Raw genomic sequence first — 27,440 nt, 5'->3', positions numbered from 1 at the left:
TGGAGGAGGTCTTTGTCTGGGTCTAAAGGCTCTTGGATTGTCTCACCTTAATTTGATTTACTAGTGGAAGAGTTTGACTGGGTTTTCCCATATCGAGGGGTTTTAGCCCTGGTTGAGTGTTTACATCTAGTGGCATTGATCTTCATGTTTTTTGATTTGATGATTGCTTGATGAAAAGAAGATAAAAGAACATAACAAAGATAATAAGAATACAAGAATAACAATAGTAATTATGAACATAAGAAAATCTTTCTACCTTTTTTATTTTCTAACATGGTGTCAGAGCTAAGGTGAAAAAGGAATAAAAACGCAACTTGAAGATCTATTGAATAAAGGAACAAAGGAAGGTCATTAAAAAAGGGATCATATAAGAAGCAAAGCCTACTATCTATAGATTCTATGTCAACTACAATGAAGGTAGAAAACAAGCTAGAGGAGCCCCCAACTATTAGGGCATGGAAAAAGATGATAGATCTTATCCTCACTAAGCACAAAGTTTTGGATCTTGTTCAAGGAAAAGTCAAGAAACCTACAAATGATGCAGGAAAGGAGAATTTCATAGAAACCAAAATACTGGCCATGAATTTGATAGTAGATGGAGTAAAGGACAACCTAATCCTATACATATCCAAAATAGACTCTGCTCAAGAAATGTATGAATCCCTCTCCAAGTTATTCACCACCAAGAACATTGGTCAAATAACTAGCCACAAGAATGAACTAAGGACAATAAATATGACAAAACATGACATTATGTCATCATATTTTGCAAGGATATCTAGAATAAGAGATGAACTCCAAGCGATTGATGAAGTTGTACCAGAGAAAGAACTCATGATTGCTGCTCTACTAGGTCTACCAAAATCTTGGAGTGCTTTTGCATAAAGAATTAGCAGTTGGAAGGATACACCAACCTTCGAACAAATGTGGAATGCACGCAGTCAAGAAGAAGCCCGCATCTCATTAGTAAATAAAAAGGAAGATGAAGAAAACAACACCTCTCATGCCTATTCTCCTCATCACAAGAAGAAGAGAACATTCAAGAAGTTCAAAGGACCAAAGAAGAAGGTTGATCTATTAAAGATTGAGTGCTACAATTGTCACAAAATGGGACATTACAAAAGTCAATGTCCTGAGAATCCAAGGAATAAAAAGAGAGATAGAGAACAAGCAAATATTATTGATGAAGATCCACCAAAGAAAAACAAGATTGAAGAATCAAGAGTCAAAGACATATACTATTAAGTCATCTCTTACATCCTTCTTAACCTACTATTTTAAGTTTTGTAATATGATTTGATTTCTCCCTCAGAAAGATTGGTTCAAGAGGGAGCCTCCACCATTTTACCAAAAGATAAGTATCTTGTTCTTTTTTTCCTCTTTTACGTTTGGTTTCCTCCTCACATCGATATTTGTTTGTATTGTATGTTAATAATCCTTTCTTTATATTTTCCTTGGTTAGGAAAGCTTGCAAAATACACAGGTTACAGAGGAGACTTCAAAAGAAAAACTTGAATCATGAAAGGAGTTATATTGCAAAGGAAGCCCTTCAAGAATTGATGTCCTACAAGATTTATTAAAGAACAACTCAAGGTATGTCTTAGAATACAAGTTTTGTTACAAGGTTATCTTTATGCAAAAGGTATGATCATACTTCTTTTGAAATTTGCTTTACTGACATCTTTATGTCTAGGGTTTTGAATCATAAAGTTTTTTTTAGGGTGATTAATCATTAGATTGGATCTACCCTCGTTATACTATCTATTACAAGCCATTTTGTCACATCAGCCCAAAAGGCCTAAAAACCAGATCAATCAACATCCATGAACACTTTGTCAGTATCCCTTTACAAAGCCCTAAGCATCAATTCTCCAAAAAGTTTGAGTTTCTGGGTTTATCTGCTCAAAAACCATCTACCCTCTCCTCTTGTCCACCAGCGTTGGGTGCAAGTTGCATAGCATTAGCGCTGACCAACGCAGGTTGCTCCATTCTGCAAGTGCGTTGATTCTAGAAATTCGGGAAAAATAAAAAATAATTTCGAAGCCTCTTCTTCCAAAAGCTTCTAAGGTGGTTTTAACTATTTACCATGGATAGAGATCTTGAATTCCTATCTAATCCTATCTTGGAGACCTTATCTCTTATCCCTTGAGCTTATCCTCCCTCATAAGTGGATCTCAAGCCTAGATTGGTAAATCCTAAACTACCATGTTTACCCTATAAATTTACTGCCTCCCATGGAGTTTGGGTTGGATTTTGGAGATTTCTAGTGCCCTCATGTTGTTGCTTTGAGCTTAAGGAAATCATCATTCATTTGCATTAGGGTTGAGTGTGAATGTGTGCTTTGTGACAAGGAAGGACAAGTCAAGTGGGAGACACATCTACAAAGTCAACTTCTATTTATGGTTGCAACTTTCTATTTATCTATTAATACAAAAGGCATCCTATTTTCCTATACTTGTGTTAGGATTATGCTCTTGTATTTCAATGCCATGTTGACTCATTGAATGAAGATATTGGATTATGCTATGTGGATGTTGTAGTTTCTTTGCTTGTTTTAGTCATTGTTGTAGGTTCCATTTATAGCGCATGGAGCTAGGATTGGAGCTTACAAACAAAGAAGAGAGAAGGACTTGCTACAAATTCTAGGTAGGTTCATTTTCCATATTCCAATCTCTTTAAGGAAAGCATTGATTCTTTTTGTCCTTTGTTTTTCTAGATCATACCACTAGATCTAGGGAATTCATTTTTGTCCGCATAAGTGAAATTCCATATTACAAACTGGCGGCTGGAACCGAACTTCTGACCTCTTTTACAATATGAATCCACTCATATATTAGATCATATTCATGAGTGGTGACGTCGGCATCGTTTGGTAAAAACCTTCGTTCCCGATCAGTTATTAGCTGAATGGTTTATTAAGTCTCTGTTGCCATCTATAACTGAAGACATTGCTAAAGGCGTAGTTGTCACTGAAGAGCAAGTCATTGCTCGTGCCCAATACCTTGATCTCATTTATACTCAATCTGGCACACTCTACGACAAAATACCCAATGCTCCGAGACCGCAACACACTGTTCCACCACCTCTCGCTAAAGAATCACATGCCTCAAATGGCATGATTGGTTTTGCTAGACAACAGGCATTGAGTAAACCATCTGGTTCATCTCCTATTGTAATGACTCAAAATCTGTCCTTTGCTACTCCTGTGACTACTTCCAAGATTAATGTTGTCCAATCCATGAAAGGCAAATCTCAACAACCAGGAAGTAAGAAGAAAGGAAAAGGAAAGAAGAAGAAAGATAATTCTTCGCAGAACAAACAAAATAACTAGTCTCTTGAAGACAAACGAAAACCTCGTTATCGTTGCTTAATTTGTAATGAGGAACATTTTACTCAAGAATTTCCACGTCGGGCGAAAGTTAATCAATTCCTTAAGTCTTCATCTGCTACACCTGTTGTGTTAACAGATCCCTTTGCTAACCAGTGTTAAGAAATCTAGGGCATCATGTATTAGGTGATTTCTCTTCAATTAGTAAGTGCTTGTGAGTGCTTTCTTCATCTGCTACACCTATTGTGTTAACAGATCCCTTTGCTAACCAGTGTTAAGAAATCTAGGGCATCATGTATTAGGTGATTTCTCTTCAATTAGTAAGTGCTTGTGAGTGCTTTTTACAACTTTAGATTAGGATCTTCTTTACTTAAGTTATTAATGTTCTTCGTCATTAAACAATTACCAATGCATGAACATAAATAGACAAGAGACACAGAATGTAGGCTAAGGGCCAGGGCCAAAACCTCTCACTCTTTGAGAGGAAAACCCGCACAAATTCTTCGTATAGAGATTCCAATTGATGAATACCAAGACCAAGGCCCTTGACTTATTAGCCACTCCAAGACCAAGACACTAGTTCTCTTGACTCCCTTTTGCTCTTCTCTTCTTCTTGGCTCCTCTTTCGCTTTGACCTTCTTAGCACCGAAACATCATCATCACTTAGAATTTGTCACTGACATGACATCGAGATCTCCTTACTGTAGTTGCACCGAAACATAGATATAGTGGCAACATTAGACAAGTTGTGGTCACTGAGATCTATCTGAACACACTGATATGGTCATCAAAATTGTGATGGCAACGAGCTCTTATGGCACCGAGACTGTAAGAGATTTGAACTGAATCATAGCACAAAACTTGTACTCTACTATAGCACTGCACCGAACTGTGGTCTCCATTAAAAAACCGAACTGTAGCTTATATGTACCCTTATTCGAACTGTGTTTCTCTGCTTTAGCACCAAGACTCTTTCTCAAACATCCAAACTCTTGTTTTTGTGATTAACCCTAAAATATCCTCGTTGCTTCGTCATCACTGATCCGAGTTCCTTCTGTACTTAGAAATCTGAACTTGCCTCCTTTCTTATCACTGTAACTATGATCCGAATTTCAAAGAGATCAAACTTTTTGACTATCTCAAATGCGAAGATCCTACACGCATATATATAGTTGTTGTCCCATATAAATAAGCTGACCTATGAATCCGAAGAGGTGTGTCTCCATTATGTGAGTCGACATGAGAGTTCTTACTTCATCTTGAAGCCGACTTGTAGAGGAGTAACATGTGCTTGTCTTGGAGGACTATTAGACAATCCTATAGACTTAAATACATTTGTAACATGCCCAAGAAGGGTTCTTTATACATGACATTAACTCTATTTGACTTTTATCAAAAATCTTAAAGGCTCTCAGTGGGAGTCATCTAAAAATAAAATCTCTTGCTCATGAAACCCATGAAGCAAGCATACAATCATTTTATTTTTCCTTCTTTACATCAATTACATAAAAATCACAATTACATGTCATTTTGAAGACCGAACCTAGTTACACTTTTCAACAACCAGTAGACGAACATGGTTGCACGGGATCCAATTTCCTCTTCCTCGGTTATGATGCTATCTTCCACTAAATAGAGAAATGAAGTTATGGTGGCTACAAGAAATAAAGACTACAATAATCTAAATCCCTCAATTGGTAAGGCTATTGATCAACCTGCCAGTTCTACCTCATCTACTTCAGATCCTTCTCCAAATGTGGTTTCGACTGAATTAACTATTAAACCTCCCAAGGGCGTTATTCACAAATCAACATTCAATCCTCGTGCAAGAGCTGCACAGAACTATAATATAGTAGAGGACTTGGCTCAAGCTCCTTCTGCTATGTCCACTCTTGAGGTTTTGCAAAATTGTCTCGCCTAGAAGAAGGCTTTACTTACCATAATTGGGGGCATCGATCCTTCATATTCGAGTCTTGTGGTCTTTAGTCACGAGAAACATACACCCAAACTTCCACCACAACTGGCATTTATCATCTAGGTTGGTGTTCGAAATAATACTATCCATCAACCAATTGTGGACGAAGGTGCTTCGACCTATATCATGTCACTTTCCTATTGGAAGGTTGTTGGTGTTATCACTCCTCCGAATCTCCAAGGCTGAGGAAGAGTCCAACTGAGGTAACCACAAACCAATCTTGGTAGCTAGCCCTACCAGGCCAGAGAGGTCTCTCTCTAAAGAATCACAGCCAAGAGGGTTGGATGGATTAGGGTTTTAGGCTAGTTATCAAGTGCAAAGGTTGTTTTGATTTGATTTGATGGGGTTATTGCTGGATGAGGATATTAGGTCAAAGAGGTTAGGTCAGGGCAAATCAGATATGATTGCAGACATTCAAAGGGGCAAGGTAGGTAGGAGGCTTAGCACTTAAAAGGTGGTTTGGTGAGATGGTTTAAGACTGATGAGGAGTTAGGAAGAGCATAGGAGATGTATTCTTCCTAAACTGAAGAAAAATGGACAAATTATGATAACTTTCCCAAAACAGAGCATGAACAAGCATGTATTCTGCCTATCAACTTGAAAATTACCATATAATAGACATGAAATGGTTTATGAGCTTACAAAACATTCATACAAATGATAACAAAGAAGAAACAATGCTAAACATCCATACCACATGTATCCCAAAGAAATAGCTGCAACTCATCTATTAAAACTGGCCAAAATATGATACAATAGTGTCTCTGATCACTAGTACAACATCCAATTGAGTCCAACCTCTAAAAAGAGTGAAGAAAGGGAAGATATAGACATCAAAACAAAATCCTCCCAACCTCAGGGGTCGAATCCATGAGAGGAGCAGTTCCACCAAAATCTGAACTGATAGCTAGAGTGTAGGGTGGTCAAAGTGACTCATCCCTAATTACATTGAAACTGATTCATTTGACTTGATGAAGACTATTAACCTAATGTATTTACCCCTAGGTAATAGTAAAAGACCATAATTACATTTATCATATCAATTACATCAGTAAAAAGTTGATTCCCAAGGATGAAAATCAAAACTGGAGAAAAACAGTGAAAAATCAGGGAAATTGTCCTATGTGCAGCGCCTTTGGTTTGTGCGCAGCACCATCTTCCAGTTGAGTTTTGAAGGGGTTCCTGATGTCCAAATTGAGCTCAGGATAGCTCATTGGAAAGCTTATCCTGTCTACTTTCCAGAAATGCACTTGGTTCCACTAAATGATAAGATTTGACACTCAAAAAAGTCAATCTCCCAAGACTGCTTCAATGTGCAATGCCTAGCTGAAAAAGAGGGTAGAAAGGTGATATTTGAAGTGTTTTTGGCCCTTTCTCCCTGTCAAATTGTCCAATTTTGGTGTGCCAATAGTCAAAATTGTATTTTCATTGCCTTCTGAATCTAATGGTGGTCTTGTTTTTTCATTTGGAGGCCTTTAGAAGATGCACAGCACACAGTCCAACTGTGCCAAAACTGTCCAAGTTGCACAAAAAAACCCAAAAATTCCAAAAAGTGCCTAGAATCTTCTCAAAATTGGTGTATGAGTTGTTGATGAAGTATGTTAAGCATGGAAAGAGGCCTCAGCAAGGATATCCAATTTTCCTTTCTCCTCTTGCACATTTAGGGTTTCAGGCTTTGACTTCAATTCCTTGAGTTTTGACCTTGCTATTTGGCTTCTTCGGCAATAATACTTTGCAATCCTCCTCTTTATGTCATTGTCTCTTTTAGCCTTGTCTAGGAGCTTTTCAAGATGGTTGTTAACTCTCTCAAGTCAATGCTCCCTATTTTCATTGATCATTATGGCAAATTGCTCATTTAAGGTTGGCTCCTTGGTTAGTTCAGCTTCTTTCTGTCTCTCTAGTTCTAATGCTCTATTTAGGTCTTCGATTCTTGGCCTTTTTCTTGACACTTGTGCTTCCAGTTCATCGGGATCACCATATTTTCCATATGCTTCATCAAGTAAGGCCTTAGCCTTGGTCTCCTCTTTTGGCTTTGAGAAGGTCCACCTCCATGATGTGTTTTTGTATTTTTGTCTAGAAACCCTAGGGATTAGGAAATGGGAGTGGGAATGGGGTAAGAAAAATTTAGGGAATGGGGGAAGGGATTAGGGAACTTAGGGAGGTGATAGGGGATTGAAATATTTAAGGGATTTGGGAATTGGTATTTTATTACAGGTATGCAGTATGGCTGCCTAGGAATTTGCTGCCTAGGACTTAGGGTTTAAGGGAGAATAAATTTGGGATAGGGATTTAGCAATACAAGGGTAGGGATAGGGTTTACTGTGATGTGGGAAGGATAGTAGGGTCTTAGGAACAATTTTGGAGGTGTGGGAATGAAACTAGGGTTTACAAGTTTTGAGAACTCCAAGTTTCACACAAGAAACTTAAAACCATGAATTGATGACTTGTGAAATGTAAGGAGGGTATAGTAAGGCCTTACTTGCTAGGAGGTTAAGAAACCTTGTGCTGAAGGTTTGGAGCACTTGCATGAAATTTTAAAGCTCACAGATGGAGTTTGATAGTTGTGTAGTGCCTTCGATGCATGCGCAGCGCCTAACTGCTCTATGCACAACGCCTTTGATGCGTGTGTAGTGCCGACTTCAAATCGACTTTTGAGTGCCTTCTTGAAGTCCAAATTGAGCCCATGATAGCTCGTTGGAAATATCTCTCTCTTGGCTACACAATGGACCTATCAAGCACTGAAAATGATCAATTATAGCCCCTCAAAAATCAATTCTCCCAAGACTGGTCAAAAAGTGTAGAATGAGGGTGCAAAAATGAAGTGTGCTCTTGCAAGAAACTTTTGGAGGTCTTCCTCAACTCCAAATTGAGCTCATGATAGCTCATTAGAAATCTATTTCTGTCTAGTTATCATTTGACTCATCAAGCAAGTCATTTGGACACTCCAGCTAGGAGAAAAATTGATTTTCCCAAGGTCACTCTAGAAGTGCAACAACTCTCTTGTAGCAACTGTATTTTTGACATTTCTCCAAAACCATAACACCTGTGTAAAAACTAAAGGATGTTTTTCATCCTTGGACTATTATGGACAAAAACCTCTCTCACTTTTGTAAAATTCATCTCTGTTTGGTTGGAAACATACTTTGAAGCAAAACTAACCCTATGTGTGGCAAATGATTTGTCCCTTGGAATGACTTCTTGAAAAATGATGGAGACATGATGTTTATGAGTTGGAATGACCTCATACTTGCTGAAATGACCTCCCTTAGGCCTCCTCTGCTCAGATGTCTCTGATTCCATAGCCAACCCTAGCTCAGTGGGAGAGGAAATTAGGGTTTAGTGCTTGTGGAAAATGATGATTTGGACACCCTTGGGAAAAGACAACTCCCTTTGGCATTCACTTAACTTTTTGAAACATTACCCTTTCACTTGACTATTTCCTTTGACAAATTGATCTTTTGATGGTCTTTGAGAACTCTTTGAATTTGACTTTGCTTTAATGAAGTTGGCATATAGAGATTGAGTTGGCAGCTTAGGAATAGTACTTATAACATATAATGAACATAAAATTACATGATATATGACTTTCTCTTTACAAATCATCTTCACATGGTGAAGAGATGTTATTTGATCACCCTTTACTTGCTGGTCTTATGCAATGGAATGGAGTTTTATTGGAACCTTGGAAACCCTAATGACCTAATGAAACCTTGAAAAACCCTAAAAGACCTAATGAGACCTTGAAGGACTGAATTTCAAGATGACATGACTGATGTGATGGCATGATGTCATTAACTTTATGGACATGGATACCCAGCAAGGTTGAAATGAGCTAGCAAGGGGTAAATTTCTAAAAGGAGTAAAGGAAACCCTAATTCAACCTTCAGTGACCAAATTTTTACATGATGACCTAGTGGAATGACAAAAATTTCAGAATGGGACCCTAATATGATATGAAAAGAGGATTTTTGATCACTGATGGCAGTATGCAAATACTGACACTAACAGTTGGTTCTCCTCAACTCAACCAGTCACCCACTACTCTTAAAGCCTTTGATGGAAGAGGCTTCAAGCCTTACATAATTTTTAATAGGTTGCAAATAGAATTAGATGGCAAAACAGTTTCAGTAGAAGTAGAATTTCTAGAGGAAATATTGGATTATAACCTTTTACTGGGCCGCACATGGACTTATGCCATGGCCGTTGTAATTTTGACCTATTTTAGGATGATCGCTTTCCCTCACCAAGGGGTCATTGTGGCCATCGATCAGCGCACCTTTTTTTCCAATAATTATTAGACTACTAGAAGCATCCCTCTTGTGGGCGAATCCCCACAGCCTTATCAACATGTTGTAGTAGGATTGCTTAAGGATTCCTCTTTGATGGGAACTTTTTCCCTTCCTCCTCCTAACAACCCGAATTCAATTGCCTTTATCAATATGATCTCTTCTTGTACTATTCCATCCGATCCTTGGATAGTGCCAAATACTTCTAATGTTGATGCATTTGGTGACTGCATGTCGCTCAATCCTGTTGAGCTCGAATATGAAGCTATCTATTCAACTTGTTCGACACATTCTGATTTCCCCTCCTCGATAGATTGGGTTGATCATTCCCGAGATTATGGTTCATCTTCTGATCCTTTCTCTAGTACATTCTCTACTAATGAAAGCATCATGGAAATCATGATGTTAGATGATGTGTTGTGGGACGATAATCATCATCGTTCCTCCTTACCTGAAACCTTTGAGGATAATCTTGGAGACATTTATTCACCCAATTACATTGAGATATCTATAGATTCCCTATCTATTCACGACGTCGATTTTGAGAAAAAAATATTGAATATTGAAGAGACTATTTCTTTTGATATTTCAATTAAACCCAGAATTGTTGAAAATGTACACATTGGTGCATCTTGTTCTCCTGATGAGGTCAAGATCTATAAAGCCCTTTTCCAAGAATTCTGATACATTTTCACCTCGAGATATGAAGAGGTGCTAGGTATTGATCCATATATTGTTGTACATGAGATCAAAATGTATCTGTATGCTAAGCCAATTCGACAGCGCTTGCGTCTGGTTCATCCTAAGAAAGCTGTTGCAATTAAAGTAGAGGTTGAAAAACTTTTGCGTGCCGGTTTCATTTACCCATTTCCTCTTATTGATTGGGTCTTGAACGTTGTTCTTGTAATGAAGAAACAAGGCATCATTCATGTTTGTGTCGATTATCGGGATATGAATCGTGCTTATCCTAAGGACAATTACCCAACCCTGTTTATTGGCCAAATTGTTGATGATTGTGCTGGAACCAAAATTTTTTTGTTTATGGATTGCTTTTCGATCTACAACCAAATCAACATACTCCCATCAAACCAACATAAAACTGCATTTATTTGTCCATGGGGCGTGTTGGCCTATTGAAAACTCCCTTTCGGTTTGAAAAATGTTGGTGCAACTTTCCAGAGCGCCGTGATTTATGCCTTCCACGGCATCAAGTGTTGATTTTGGATAGCATCAAATGTGCTCTAGCCACGAAAATTGGTGGAGAGGCTAAGGCACATGAAATCTCCAATACCCAGAAAGGGTTTGGGCAGATTCTAAACAGTTTGGGAGATATTAAAATAATTAATATTTTTAATGGAGTCCCTAAGTCTAAATTTAGGGAAAATAAAATATTAATGTGTATTAATATAAAACTGTGTTAGAATGGTCCAAAAGTCATAGATCAAGCCAAATCTAATCTTAGTCATTGATTAGGGAATTAATCTCGGCCATTGATTTTTCAACGAGAAAAGTATAAGAGGAGGCTTGAGGGTCACATGGAGAATACACTGAGGGAGACCAGTCAGTTCAATTTCTAAAGCGGGGTTAGCTGAGTCAGCAAATACGGAGCAGAGAGGCGAGATCAACCACTGGAGATCACCACTGAGGCAGGAGAGGCAGACGTAGGGATTTTAGGCAGACACAGAGGCAATAGAAGATTGCGCAGTCACTTGTTGGGCCTGCGTGAGTGATGCAGAGAGGCCAAGTGTTGATGCAGTCAAGCAGGGGCTGACGCAGAGGGTTTGAGAGCCACGCAGAGGTCAGCCAGGCTGACGCTGGGATGGGAGAAGTGCTGGAGAATTATTTCTTTGTGGGTAAGCCAATTTGGCACCTTGTTGTATAGAAAAATTGTTGAATAATAAAATCCTCCCTTGCTGCACCAGTTTTCCCACATTGGGTTTTTCCAGAGACTATTGTCCAAAATATCTGTGTCAATGTGTTAATGTTTGTGCATATGTTTGTTTTTGTATTACGATGTGATATTTGCAACAATATTTATTTTAATGTTTATTGAAATAATTTCATAAATAACTTATTGTGGAATAAGTAGGAAAAATAAATCAGTTGCTGCAGTGATAAATTTTTTACATGGTATTAGAGCAAGTAATTAGAGACAGAAAGAGAAAAACAGTTATGGGTTGAGACCACGATGCAAAGGCATCTACGTCAGGGGACTCACACAGATTCTCAGAAGATTGCACAAGAGAAAGAGATTTCGATTTCTCTATGTTGGCTTCCAGGCTGGAAGAAGAAGTGACGTGTATGATTAGTGCTGCATAATCAAAAGTATGGTATATAGACAGTGGAGCTTCGTGGCATATGACAGGAATCAGAGAGTGTTTCTCAGAATATCGAGAAGAGAAGATGAACTTTCAGATCACCATGGGGAATAAGGCAAAGTGTACTCTAGTAGGGAAGGGTACCATAGTTTTTCAAACAAAATCGGGAGAACGATTCCATGCTACAAATGTATTGCATGTACCAGGATTGGGGATGGACTTACTTTCTGTGTCGCAACTACAAGGCAAGGGCTATGACGTCTACTTCATTAAGGAGAAGGTATACATCAAACACCCGAGCTGGAAAAAGAAAGTGCAGATCGGGATCAAAAGTAATCGGTTGTATAGATTGCAACTAGAATCATCAATAGCACTAATAGGCAGTGATGGAGACAAGGACTTGAATGAACTATCGCACAGAAGAATGGGTCACTTGCACCATGGAGCTCTGAGAATTCTCAGGAGCATTGTAACAGGAGTTCCGGATTCGAGTACGGAACGAGATGATGTATGCAGGGGATGTGTTCTAGGAAAGTATGCCAAGGCAGGATTTCCTAGGAGCAAACACAGGGCCAAGAGTGTACTAGGATTGATACACTTTGATATTTGCGGACCTATGTCTGTCAAACCTCTCAGTGGTGCCGGGTATTTCCTTACCTTCATTGGTGACCACTCAAGGAAACTTAGATTTATTTTCTGAAAACCAAGGATGAGGTTTTCTGTCGATTCAAGGAGTTCAAGGCTTTAGTGGAGAATTTGACTGGGAAGGAAATAAAAGTTTTGTGCTCAGATAATGGTGGAGAATATGTCGATAAGAGCTTCATTGATTTTTGTGCTAAGGAAGGCATCAGAAGAGAGTAGACAGCTCCATATAATCCGGAGCAGAATGGGGTAGCAAAAAGAAAGAACATGACTATTGTAGATGCAACTAGGGCCATGATGTATGATCAGGATATGCTAAAATTCCTATGGGCAGAAGCATGCAACACAACAGTCTGTTCAGAACAGGACTCCTCATCGGGCAGTGGGCAAGATTACTCCAAAAAAAGTCTTCACAAGGAAGACATCTGAAATTAGTCATTTCAGGATATTTGGGAGTCTAGCATATTGCTACATACCCGAAGAAAAGAGGAAGAAGCTGGACCAGACTGTGGAAAAGGGATATCTGGTAGGATATAGCGAGAATGCTAAGGCATACAGAATCTATCTTCCAGGGAGCAGGAAGGTAGTAGTACGACGACATGTGAAGTTCCTGGAGGACAGGGCTTTCAGAAGATCTTGCGAGATGCCTTCCGAGGATCAGTCAAAAGAGGAGTCATTGATTAAGCCTCTTCAACTAACAGAAGTAAAGAATTCTTCCTCAGGACAGGAATATTCTCAGGATGAGGAGGAGCGAACAAAAGCACTTGCTGGCAGAGGAAGAACTAGCAGGGAACTTCGTCAGATTCAGCGAGATGCAGAGGACTTCATTGGTGCACCAAGAAAGAATAAGAGGGAGTGAAAACAGCCAGATAGATATCAGGCATTAGTAGCTTAGGATGGAGAGCCTGCCAATTTCAAGGAGGTAGCTCAACATTAGGTTTGGATAGGTACGATGGTAGAGGAATACAACTCCATAATGGTAAATGATGTCTGGGAGGTGGTGCCAAGACCTCAAGACAGATCAGTGGTAGGTTCAAGATGGATCTACAAAATCAAATACGCTGCAGACGACAGTGTTGAGAAATACAAGGCCAGGTTTGTGGCTAAACGGTATGCTCAAAAGGAAGGGATTGACTATGAGGAAACCTTCGCCCCAGTAGCCAGGTATATATCTATTAGGACCATGATATCTCCTGCAGCCTAAGTTGCAGGAAATGTGGCCCCAGGAGTCGTTTCCTCCCGGGAAATGAAACGAAACCCGGAAACGCGTACCGTACGATACTGCCATGTTTCCCGAAACGGAAACGTGGCAGTACGGCCGGAAACGCGTTTCCAGGCCGTACGAGCCACGTTTCCCCAAATTTATGTGTTGTTTTTAATTTTTTTTTTTTTAATTTTTTTTAGGTTTCCGGGATGTTCTAGAAACCTATTCTAAAGTTATAAAAGAGCAATTTGTCTCATTCTCTCATCACACTATTCAGCAAGTCGTTTCTCTTGGAGACTGGCAGTTGTTTCAGCTAGGGTGTTTTGAGCAGTGAGCAAAGTAGATTTCAGCAGCAAGAGAAAGAGATTTCAGCAGGAGATTTCAGTAGCAGCAGATTTGGCTCAGCTACAACCATATTTCTCTTCTCTTTTCTGGCATTTTGGGGGTAGTCTCAGCCATAGATAATTAATTTGGGTAAGCCACATTCATTTTTTTAGTTTTTTCTTACTATTTCTTCAATTTTTCTAGGGTTTAGGCAGCCAAAAATATGAAAAACGTTTTTTATTGATAGATTTGTTTTTTAAATTTATTTTTGCAGCAGATTTGGCTCAATTACAGCCATATTTCTCCTCTTTTCTGGCATTTTAGGGTAGATTCAGCCACAGAAAATTAATTTGGGTAAGCCACATTCATTTCTTAGTTTTTTTTCTTACTATTTCTTTAATTTTTCTAGGGTTTATACAGCCAAAAATATGAAAAACGTTTTTATTATTTACAGATTTGTTTTTTTAATTTATTTTTGCAGCAATGGCTTCCAGCCAAAGTGCAGCTGCAAGTTCAATCCCTAGGGCCAACCCAAGGGCTAAATATTATCCTCTTTGGAGGCATGTGACGAAGCTTCAAAGATGTGGAGGTGGTGGCTCATGGGAATGGCGATGCAATCTTTCAATAATACGTACAAGGGCTCCTACCCAAGAGTGAAGGCGCATCTATTGCATGGAGGAGGACAGGGGATTTCAGGTTGCACAAAAACATCAGATCCGTTGGAAAGGAGGGCATATCAAAGAGAGCAAGATGAGGCGGATGGTACTAAGAGAAGGCATGATGAGCTTACTCAAGCTCCATCTAACATTGAGCCAAGGATTGTAGTTGAAGCAAGAAAGAGGAGAGTTGGTCACACTCAACAACATGAACAACCAGCACCCAAAAATACCAGAGGCCCAGGGGCATTCCCTTCAGTTCAGAATAGCAGAATTGCTAGATTGGTGAATGTGCAAGCAAGAGAAGAAACTGATTCCAGAGTGGCTAGGTGCATTTATGCATGTGGTATCCCATTCAATGTTGTTCGCTCTCCTTACTGGCAAGATATGATAAGGGCAGTTAACAAAGCTCCTCAAGGGTACAAGGGGCCCAACTATGAGAAAGTCAGAACCCAGCTTCTCAAAAATGAGAAGGACCTTGTGGAGGACATTTTAGCTCCAATTCGTTCTTCCTGGAGTAGCTCTGGGGTTACCATAGTCTCAGATGGTTGGACATATATGAGGCGCAGACCATTGATAAATATCATTGCCACTTCCCCCAAAGGAGCAATGTTTATCAAGGCAGAAGACTGCTCAGGAGAGGTGAAAGATGCACAATACATTGCTGATGTTATTATAAAAGCTATTGAACAAATAGGGCCTAACAAGGTGGTGCAAGTTATCACGGACAATGCACTGGTTTGCAAAGCTGCAGGTTTAATTATTGAGGGGAGGTATGACCACATCTTTTGGACACCATGCATTGTCCATAATCTCAATCTGATCTTAGAGGAGATCGACAACAAAGTTTCCTGGATAAAGGAACTCACAGGGGAAGCAAGGGAGATTATCAAATTCATCACCAACCACCACCAGTCTCAGGCCATATTTCGAGAGTACTCCAAATTGGAGTTGTTAAAAGTTGCTGAGACAAGATATGCCTCAAACTTCGTGATGTTGCGCCGCCTTGTTGAGGTTAAGCATGCATTAGTTTCTATGGTGGTGAGTCAACTTTGGATTGAGTGGAGACAAGCAGATTCAGAGCGAGGATCTATGGTGCGTAGATTGTGCCTTGATGAGGATTGGTGGAGCAAGGTAGATTTCTTGCTAAAGTTCACAACCCCTGCATTTGAGCTTCTCCGGAGTGCTGACACTGACCAACCTTTCTTGGGAGAGGTATATGATGGCATGGATTCCATGGTTGAGAAAACTATGGAAATCATTTCGCAGGAGTCTCCACAACTTTTGTTTGTTGATGATCATTTTGCTGGTTTGATCAAGAAAATCATTGTTGATAGGTGGAACAATTTCAATACACCATTGCACACTTTAGCACATGCTTTGAACCCCAAATTTTATGATGAGGAGCTTATTGCTAAAAGCAATGGGAAGAGGAAGGCACCCCATAAGGATAGAGAGGTGGCTACTGGGGTGAAAAAAGCCCTTATGAGAATGTTTCCTTCTCATCTACATAGGGAGGTAAAGGAGGAATTTGCCAGTTTTGCTGCAGGAATAGATGATTATGCAGATATATCAGCTTTGGAGGAGAGAAGCACCATGAATCCAGTTAGGTGGTGGATTTGTCATGGAGCAAATGGTGTACATTTGCAAAACCTTGCCATTCGTATTCTTTCACAAGTGGCAAGCTCTTCATCAGCAGAAAGGAATTGGAGCACTTATGGTTTTATTCATTCTGTGAAGCGCAATAGGTTGGGCTCACAAAAAGCAGAGGATCTTGTTTATGTGCACTCCAACCTTCGCCTTGCATCTCGTAGGGGTCCAGAATACAACAGTGGTCCTTCTAAAGAATGGGATGTGGATGCAGAAAATCCTGATTTGGATCTCTCTCTTGCTGCCCTGAATATTGAGGCCGAATCTGATAGTGGAATTGGTGCATCATCTTCTTCAGCACTACCATCCACTGTTGAGCATTGTGCTGCTTCTGTTTTTGATGAGGATTGTTATGATGAGGATTAGTCTTTTGTGACTTGTCTCTATAGTTCTTGCAGCCTTATAGTCTTTATTGTACTTGCAGCCTCATATACTAATATAAATAAAGGCTGATTTTGGATTTTCCTATATTTTTATTTTCATTATGTGATCATTCATGACTCATGAGTAAATGTGATGTAAATTTAATCTTAATGTTTAAATGTAATAAATTATAATCATATAATGTAAATGTATCATTCATGCTTTATGATTGCACATATATATAATAATAATTTTTAAATATTTTTAATATATATATATTATTATTATTATTATATATATTCGCGTTTCCCCGTTTCCAAAATTTGGGGAGGTCGCGTTTCGTTTCGCTTCCCGTTTCGGAAACTCGTTTCCGTTTCCCCGTTTCATGCAACTTAGCCTGCAGTGCAGATGGGATGGGAGATCCATAAGATGGATGCCAAAATGGCATTTCTGAATGGGGTAATAGAAGAGAAGGTATACATTGAACAACCAGATGGCTTTGAAACTCATGACAAGAAGTCTCATGTATGCAGATTGCAGAAAGCCTTGTATGGGCTGAAACAGGGATCGAGAACATGGTATGGTCAAACAGATGGCTACTTGCAGAAGATGGGGTTTGTCAAGAGTGACGCAAATCTGAATCTCTACTATCTGGTTGTAGAGAACAAGCCGCTAATCCTAGTATTGTATGTGGATGATCTCTTTCTGACAGGATCATCCAAACTCATTGGGGACTGCAAGAAGAATCTAGCCACATAATTCAATATGAAGGATCTGGGACGAATGCACTACTTCCTAGGGTTGGAAGTTTGGCAGTAGAAGGGAGAAATATTCCTTGGGCAAGGGAGGTATGCTATAGAAATCTTGAAAAGATTCAGCATGGAGGACTGTAGACCTATGGCTATGCCAATGATCACCAACTGGAAGAAGATTGATGCATCAAAGGACAAGGATGTCGATCCCAGCCTATACAGGCAGCTCATAGGGTCCCTGATGTATTTGGTCAATACCAGGCTAGACATTTGCTATTCTGTCAACATCCTCAGTCAGTTCATGGTGGAATCGAAGAGGGCGCACTGGGCAACAACCAAACATGTTCTCAGGTATTTACAGGGAACAGTCGATTATGGACTCTTGTACACCAGGAGTAAGGATATCAGATTGAGTGGATTTATTGATGCAGATTGGGTAGGAAGTTCAGTGGATCAGAAAAGTACCTCTGGGTACTGTTTCAACATTGGATTATGAATGATCTCCTGGTCTAGTAGGAAACAAAAGTTCGTGGCTTTGAGCTCATCTGAGGTAGAATATATGGCGGAAAGCACAACTTTGTGTGAGGCCATATGGCTTAGAAAACTGCTTGTGAACCTATTCAAAAGGAATATGGAGGCGACTAGGATCATGTGTGGTAATTAGAGCTGCATCAAACTCTCTGAGAATCCAGTGTTTCATGATAGGTTGAAGCATATTGATATCCGGTGTCACTTTGTCAGGGACTGTGTCCAACGAGGAGCTGTACAGTTGAGCTACACTCCTACAGGAGAACAGGTGGCGGACATCCTCACCAAGGTCCTTGGAAGGACAAAATTTGACTACTTCAGGGAAAAGATGGGGTTGGTAAAGAACCCGTTTCAGTAGCAAAAATGGGAGTGATAACTGGAAGGATGCAGAGGGAGTTGTAGTGCAGATGCAATGTTGGGAGAAAGGCCCAACAGCAACACGGATGCAAGGGGAGTTGTCGTACAGATGCAGCAGTGTCAGTAGCAGAGCCATCGGCAGCAGTACAGGATGTAGCAGTCCAGAGGATGTTGGGTAGGGAGGCTTAGCATTAGCACAGGGACTGATGCTGGATGATCAGGGTGATATTCAGTGAGTATTGCTAGAGCACAATCCTCACTAAGAGGGATTGTTGATTTGGGGTAGCATCGGACGTGCTCTAGCCACGAAAATTGGTGGAGAGACTAAGACACATGATATCTCCAATACCCATAAAGGGTTTGGGCAGATTCTAAACAGTTTGGGAGATATTAAAATAATTAATATAATTAATGGAGTCCCTAAGTCTAAACTTAGGGAAAATAAAATATTAATGTGTATTAATATAAAATTGTGTTAGAATGGTCCAAAAGTCATGGATCAAGCCAGATCTAATCTTAGTCGTTGATTAGGGACTTAATCTCGACCATCGATTTATCAATGAGAAAAGTATAAGAAGAGGCTTGAGGGTCACTTGGAGAATACACTGAGGGAGACCAATTAGTTCAATTTCTGGAGCGGGGTTAGCTGAGAAATTGAACTAGTGGTCTGGTGAGCAGTTAGGAGGCAGCAAGTATGGAGTGGAGAGGCGGGATCAGCGCTGAGGCGGGAGAGGCAAACGCATGGCTTTTTAGGCAGATGCAGAGGCAGCAGAACACTGCGCAGTCACTTGCTAGGCCTCTGTGAGTGATGCAGAGGGTTTGAGAGCCACACAGAGGTCAGCCGGGTTGATGATGAGATTTTGGGAGAAGTGCTGGAGAATTATTTCTCTCTGTGGGTAAGCCAGTTTGGCACCTTGTTGTATAGAAAAATCGCTGAATAATAAAATCCTCCCTTACTGCACTGATTTTCCCACATTGGGTTTTTCCGGGGACTGTTGTCCAAAATATCTGTGTCAAGTGTTAATGCTTGTGCATATGTTTGTTTCTGTATTACGGTGTGATATCCACAACAATATTTATTTTAATGTTTATTGAAGTAATTTCATAAATAACTTATTGTGGAATAAGTAGGAAAAATAAATCAGTTGCTGCAGTGATAGAATTTTCACATCAAGCACATTGTACAACCTTATTTGGATAACCTATCTTCCCACTCTAAACATCGTGAGGATCATCCGATGCATCTCAAAGCTATTTTCTTAAGTTGTCAGCATTATAATATTAGGCTAACTCCGCACAAATGTGTGTTTTGTGTTCAATCTGGTCGACTTCTTGGCTTCGTTGTGTCAAAGAAAGGAATTCGTATTGATCCACTTAAAGTGCAGGCAATCCTTCATTTGTCTGTCCCTCCCTCACTTGTTCAGTTACAATGCCTTCAAGGGAGGACTGAATTTCTACAGAGATTTGTTCCTAATTATGTTGAGTTGACCAAAGGATTTACTCGATTGTTGAAGAAAGGGGTTCCCTTTTGTTGACACTGCTGCCTACACCTACCTACAAGTTAGTGAGAAAAGTCTTCAACCCCACAAGGTGTGGTTGGTGGCAGGAACTTTGAGAAGGGGCTGTCACACTAATCCCGACTCTCTCCATTTGAGCTATCTCCTAGATTAGCTAAGGGGGGTGGTCCCTAATGAAAAGCTAAGTTAAAAGATGTTTCTAGGGGGTTGTTATAATGAAAATGGATCACTTTTAAGGATTTATGAGCAAATATGATGTGAGGAACTTGAAATAACAATGTCAATCATTAACATGAGAAAAACCATAGAACCAATGCCTTATCAGGAATTTTCTCAACAATTTAAATATATATTTTCTCAAAGTAAAATGCAATGCTCTCAAAAGAAAAAGCCAAGTAACGCTGAAATGTAAACAAAAGATTGTTAGCACAAGATATGTAAAGATACAAAATGCTTTTGAGATAATAAACTTTATGAATCAAAACATGTGAAACATAACTTGCCAAAACCCAAAAATTAGTAGTTAACTTGGAAATGTAAAAGAAAGGAAGTGTTAAACCAAGGCATCAATATGCAATTAGACTTGAAGCATGAAAAGAAAGCACTTGTTTGAAAGGATTACAATAATTGCTTTTGGAATAGACTTTGCATATGAAAACTCAAACCACCAAGAGACAAGTAAAGTAAATGTAATGTAAAGTGCTCTTGGTTAATTTTATCAATTATCTCTACAACAAGATTACAATTTAATTCGTCAATCCTTAGACCTCACCCTTGCCCAAAGATATGGATTTCACAGTGAGATCAATAGAGGAGTACAAGATCCCTAAGATGTCTACTTCACCCAACTTATGTTGGAGGTAAAAAAAATTTAATAAGGCTTGGGGACTTTCTATACTAAAATGCCTAGATGAAGTGAAAATTGTGTTAATTCTCGAAATTAAACTAATGCTACATGCAAATGCTTCAAAGAGAAATAGTTTGCAAAACTTGAGAGGCTAGAATGTAAATAAGCTCATATGTGTTTGCACCATTGAATGTAAAATAAACAAGTAAAATGGAATAGATTGCTTTAAGCTACAACTGTTTCAAATAAATGATAGTGCTCCAGTAGTTTCCATGACATATAACATAAATTGACAAAGTAGTGAAGCATATACTTGAAGAAATTTGAAACAATTAAAACTTGCCAAAATATGAAGTGTTTAGACATAAGATGAGATTTTCTCAAGTTTATAATATGGAAGCTTATGCATGTGGGAATTTAAATACAAGATTAGTAAAAATTTGTATGTGGAGTGAAATGTGTTGATTTTAAGCATGCCAATATGAAATTAAAGGCTAGAAATCTAAGAAAAACTAGAAGCAAGATTAGTCCAACCACAAAAATCCCTCCTCTAAGTGCGGAAGGGGGATGCCATAGGAAAAATTCCAAGCTCCTTAAAACAATTTGTTTTATGTTTTATTAGCGCTTAAAGCGGGTAAAAATGCCTCTAAGAGGGCTGCCCACAATGTGAGAGAGATCTTTAAAAGATAGAAATTTAACAAAGTTAGACTCTCTCCCAAAAAATATAACAACAACAAACTTGAAGATGGAAAAAAATCTCCAAAAGAGATTCACAAGGCTCAAAAGGCCCACAACCTAAATGAGCTTGAAACTCTCTCCCAAGTGCTTATGGCCTCGCTAGAAATCAGTCTTTGGATAGCGTGAGGGGGTCTTGCATATACACGAGTGAGTAGTTTCCCAAAGCCTCTCCTCAGGCTCTTTGCTGCCCAATGCTCAAGCCTATGGATTGCAAACACAAAACTAATTGTCAGTGTGAAATTAGGAAAAATAAACCAAAACTAAACTGCAATTTAATATATAAAATACTAAATCAAGTAATGGGAGTGAACCCCCATACTTGCTTAGCATCGGAAATGACTCTTGAATAAGAGATATAACTTTGAAAGAACTAGAATCAAAGAAATATTTTAAATTTAAAGGGATGATCAAGTAGCTATAGAGTAAGAAAACTTCATTTTTCTCTTCGTTGGATGGAAGACTTGGAGCGAAAAAATGGTTGAGTCTTGGATCGTTGTGACTCTAGGAGTAAGTTGATCTAATTGAGATTTCTCCTATTTCCAGATGGATTCTTGCACATAATACAAAAAATATTTCCTACACACTTGAAACAAGTATTAGTTTGCAAAGGATTCGAACAATATAATGAATAAGGTAGACCAAGCATTCCTCCTAAAATGAATTGGCAAGCTTATCCCTAGAATAATACTCTAAATCAATGATATGTGCAAGATAGTTTGCACATGTCAATCCAAGCAAGATGGCAAGTATAAACTAATATTAATTCAATATGCAAAAGAAATTAAACACAATAGCAATAGCATGAAGGACATCACCTCATAACGCCAAGAGAACAACAGTGAGATAGCCTCAAAGTCTTGATTATATTAATTAAGTATGCAAATACAAAATGACAGAGTTTCCTCAAGCCCAATAGCTCATAACCTCATTATATAGAGAGTTGGGAGAAAATCCCAATGAAAGATAAGTCATGTTCGATGTGGAGAAGATAAAGACACCAGAGAAAAATCGAATTCCATATGTGCACCTCAAGGGAAATCTAATTCCATATATGGCATAGTAAACTAAAGCAATTAGATAACTCTAGTCAAACAAAATCAAACTCGAACCAAGTGCCACCACTTCAGATGATGATCCCAAAGATGCTCTGTGCAGATCCCCAGGAACTACGTGATTTCCTCAAGTGAAATTTGTAATCCTCCATGTGAAGTGTTAAGTGTAGAAGAAACTCGAGCTAACGGTGAGAGAAGGCCCCATGAAATCCTCAGTCTAAATATTCTGTAGAATATTCCTTTAGTACAGGACTTCCTCTAATAAATTCGATTTTTCACATGTGCAGCTGTTGCCAATGTTTTAAAAACCAGAACCGGTGACCGGACCGGTCCACCTAATCAATCGGGTTTCGAACCAGAACCAGTCGAACCGAAACCAGTGAAATCGGGACTAGTCAAGTCTAAACGAACCGGTTTAAAAAAATACATTAAATAATTATCTTTTAATGAAAAAAACTATTTTTAAGATTTAAAACCATGATTCCAAGCCAATAGAAACAAAATATGCAAGGTTTTCTCATCTATGTACCATGTAAAGGTGAATATATCAAAATGGCATCGAGTGCAATACATTTCCACAACAAAATACATAATCAATGAGGCTCTAAATGGCCTCTAGAGTCTGAAAACAATGCTCTAAGCTATGGGGTCACTGAACTACTACAAGTCTACATATCAGTGATCAACAACATGATCACTCCTCATCATGATCAAACTCATCACCATTACTAGATAAGATATCATCAACATGAGCTACATAAATAATATGCCTCCGAGTTTGAGGACTCCTAAAACTCCTCTACAACTTTAGTAGTAGTAGCAAAAATAGACATCAAAACTACAAATCACTGATCAACATGGTCACTCATGAAACTCATCATTGATTCAACGCTACTAGAAATACATAAACATCATCAACAAGAGATACATGAACATCATCTAGCTCAAAGTCTTCAGACTTGGATTGCTCAAGCTTATAACATGATAGAAATTGAAAAGGTTTAACATGCCTAACCAATGATTTTGGTATGAGAGAAGGGTTCATTTCCTCAACCTTATAATTTGGTAAAAAAATATTAGCATGCCTAACTAGTTGTTTTCCTTTGAGTGAAGGGTGCATTCTTGTTAAGGCCATGGTAGAAGAGTTCAACAATCAGTACCACCAACATCAGCAAAGTTCAACAATCAATGCCACCACGATCAACGTACTTAAAGGGCTTCATGCTCTTGATCAAATGCCAATCTCATACCCTCACACATGATAGAATCAAATGGAAACATTGCAAACCCATAAACCATGAAATCCTGAAAACCATTAAGTCTGTTGAATTTTGAGTGAAATTTAAAATTCTAGTTTCTCCATATGAAATCCAATGAGGTCGAAACCACTCTCAAACATCCTGAGCCATTTCATGGTAATGTTAAAAATTTAAGTAAAAGGATGAAAATGAAAATTAAAGGAAATGTCACTTTTACTTCAGGAATTTAACATTACCATTAATTGCCAACATTGTTAGGGTTGAGATGTGTTAGGAAAATGAGAGGGTGGGCATGTTTTTTTTTGGAGGAAAAAAACCCCAAAGTTCCCTCAAAACAGCTTCAAAACTCACAAAAATGCATTTTGTGGGGGTTATAGTTGCCCTGACAATAAATGGCCGGTTTAGGACAAAATTGACTGGTTTGACCACAAACCAGCTGGTTCCATCCTAGACCGTTCGGTTAGGGCAAAAAAAGGCGAAATGAAGAGGTAAACTGGGGTTTTAAGCCGGTTTGACCCAGTGGTCTTGCTAACCGGCCAGTTTGACCGGTTACTGGTTCAGACCAGCCTATTTTTAAAACAATGGATGCTGCTTTATCTTTGGGAAAATCGATTTTATGAAATAATGGTATATTTATGATGCAGTGTGCTCAGACATCTTTCACATGTCCGTTGACTCAACTCTTTGACTTCGAATAATTTCCAAGTCATTTTGTCACATGGAATAATTTATTTCTCTCTATTTTATTTAATTTTAGCTTAATTAAATGCCACAATTTCCACTAAACTTAGGAAATGTGGGTTTTGAGGGTCCAAAACACATTATTAACCCTTCGAAGTGTGCCATAGTAGAAAGTTGAGGGTGAGAGGTGTAATTTTTATTACTCATACCCCATATAACTTCGCTAGACTACACTTAGTACAATTTTTGACCTGCGGAAAATCTAAAAAATTTTAAAATGACTACCTAGACTTAACCAAATTCCACGAATTTTTTTGTGTGATCTAGTATGGTAATGTACATCGACTCTAGACACTAAGATGTGTTAGGGGTTCAACCTTCAAACCGTCACCCTAGCTTTGGGGTAAAAAGTGAGTGAAAAAACCCAGAAAATTATCCACCTCTGAAAAAGAAGGGATAATTAACCAGATAAAAAAAATACTCCAAGGTGTATTCGTTTGTTGATCGAGTTCCAACATCCTAGGTCTTGTTGACCACTGGAATGGCACCTGATGATTATATGAAGACTTTATGCCCAAGGATGATCCAAAGGACACTTGTACCATCAAATATCATCAATCAACAAAGTTTTTTAACTCTACTTCTATCTTCTCATCATCTTTCTTGTACCCAGATTCCACACCCTGTGGTAATTGTAATAAGTGATACTAGTAATGATGAATTTTGAGTCTGTAATAGGCCTAGGATGGTGGGACTCGATTAGCAAACGAATACACCTTGGAGTGTTTTTTTTATCTGGTTAATTATTCCTTCTTTTTCAGAGGCGGATAATTTTCTGGGTTTTTTTCACTCACTTTTTACCCCAAAGCCGGGGTGACGGTTTGAAGGTTGACCTCTTAACACATCTTAGTGTCTAGAGTCAATGTATATTACCATACTAGATCACACAAAAAAATTCGTGGAATTTGGTTAGGTTTAGGTAGTCATTTTTTAATTTTTAGATTTCCTGCAGGTCAAAAATTGTAAATAAAATTGTGTTTAAATTGTAATAAGTGTATTCTAGAGAATTTGTATGTGGTATGAGTAATAAAAATTACCTCTCACCCTCAAATTTCTACTATAACACACTTTGAAGGGTTAATAATGTGTTTCGGACCCTCAAAACCCACATTTCCTAAGTTTAGTGGAAATTATGGCATTTAATTAGGCTAGAATTAAATAAAATATATAGATATATTATTTCATGTGACATAATGACGTGGAAATGGCTTGGAAATTATCCTAAGTCAAAGAGTTGAGTCAATGGACATGTGGAAGATGATTGAGCACACTGCATCATAAATACACCATTATTTCATAAAATTGAATTTCACAAAGATAAAGCAACAGTTAAACATGTGGAAAATCGAATTTATTAGAGGAGCTCATGCACTGAAGGATTATTCTATGGTATATTTGGACTGAAGATTAAATGGGGCCTCATCTCACAATTATTATCTCAGGTTATTCTACTCTTATCACTCCACTCTTGAGGATTACGAGTTTCACTTGGCCAGACTACGAGTTGCACATGGAGGAATCATGCAATTCTTGGGGACCTACGCAGAGCTATCTAGGGATCATCTACATATGTGGCATCACTTAGTTTGAGTTTGCATTTGTTGACTAGAGTTATCACGGTACTTGGATTCACTCATGGATGAGTTTACTATGCCATTTATGGAATTCGATTTCCCTTGATGTGCACACATGGAATTCGATTTTGCTCTGATGTCTCTATCTTCTTCACATCGAACTTGACTTACCTTTCCTTGGGATTTGCTCCAAATTCAGTTCTCACGTACATTCTTCTTTGGGATTTGTTTCCAACTCTCTATATAATGAAGCTATATGCTCTCATATTGTAACATGTAATGAGCTATTGGGCTTGAGGAAACTCTACCATTCGGTACTTGAATACTTTCTTAATACAATCAAGACTTTGGGGCTATCTGGTTGGTGTTCTCTTGGCATTATGAGGTGATGTCCTTTCATGCTACTGCTATTGAATTTAATTTCTTTCACATATTGAATTAATATTAGTTTATACTTGTCATCTTGTTTGGATAGATGTGTGCAAGCTATATTGCACATATCATTGATTTATAGTATTCTAGGGATAAGCTTGCTAATTCATTTTAGGAGGAATGCTTGGTTTATCCTATTCATTATATTGCTCTAATCTTGTGCAAACTAATACGTGTTCAAGTGTGTAGGAAAGATCTTTTGTATTGTGTGCAGGAATCCATTTGGAAGTGGAAGAAATCTCAATTAGATCAACTCACTCCTAGAGTCACATCGATTCAAGACTCAGCCATTTTTTCGCTCCAAGTTTTCCATCCAAGAATAGAAAAAGGGAGTTTTCTTACTCTATAGCTACTTGATCATCTATTTAAATTCAAAATACTTCTTTAATTCTAGTTCTTTCAAAGTTATATCTCCTATTCAAGAGTCATTTCTAAAGCTAGACAAGTATGGGGGTTTCACTCCCATTACTTGAGCTAGTACTTTGTAAATTAAATTCTAAGTTTAGTTTTGGTTTCTTTTTCCCAATTTCACACTGACAATTGTTTTTTTTGTGTTTTGCAGCCCATAGGCTTGAGCATTGGGCAACAAGGAGCTTGAAGAGAGCTTTGAAAAACTACTCACTCGTGTGTATGCAGGATCCCCTCACGCCATCCAAACACTGATTTCTAGGAAAGCCATAAGCACTTGGGAGAGAATTGCAAACTCATCTAGGTCATGGGCCTTTTGAGCCTTGTGAATCTCTTTTGGAGAGTTTTTTCCATCTTTAAGTTTGTTGTTGTTATATTTTTTGAGGAGAGAGTCTATCTTTGTTAGAGTCCCATCTTTGTAAATATCTCTCTCGTATTGTGGGCTGCCCTCTTAGAGACATTTTTACCCGCTTTAAACGCTAATAAAAG

General features: G+C 38.6%; 2 protein-coding genes across 2 annotated transcripts in view; both read right to left on the bottom strand.

Moving 5' to 3' along the window:
• Positions 1–27,440, bottom strand: part of LOC149237646 (uncharacterized) — a 368,823-nt gene that overhangs the window by 44,118 nt on the left and 297,265 nt on the right. The window lies entirely within an intron of this gene.
• Positions 21,415–27,440, bottom strand: part of LOC149237647 (protein ULTRAPETALA 1-like) — an 83,223-nt gene continuing 77,197 nt past the window's right edge. The window contains exon 2 of the mRNA XM_089372732.1: positions 21,415–21,686. Within this exon, the coding sequence (XP_089228858.1) occupies positions 21,527–21,686 (160 nt within the window). The 3' untranslated portion in view covers positions 21,415–21,526. The remainder of the gene's footprint in view (positions 21,687–27,440) is intronic.

This window comes from Pinus tabuliformis, chromosome 8 (assembly GCF_031772625.1).
Source record: "Pinus tabuliformis cultivar Carrire ecotype Pingquan chromosome 8, CPIR1, whole genome shotgun sequence".
In the NCBI taxonomy this organism is placed as follows: Eukaryota; Viridiplantae; Streptophyta; class Pinopsida; order Pinales; family Pinaceae; genus Pinus; species Pinus tabuliformis.
Note: the sequence above shows the minus strand (reverse complement) of the source record. Positions and strands in the feature narration are given on the sequence as shown.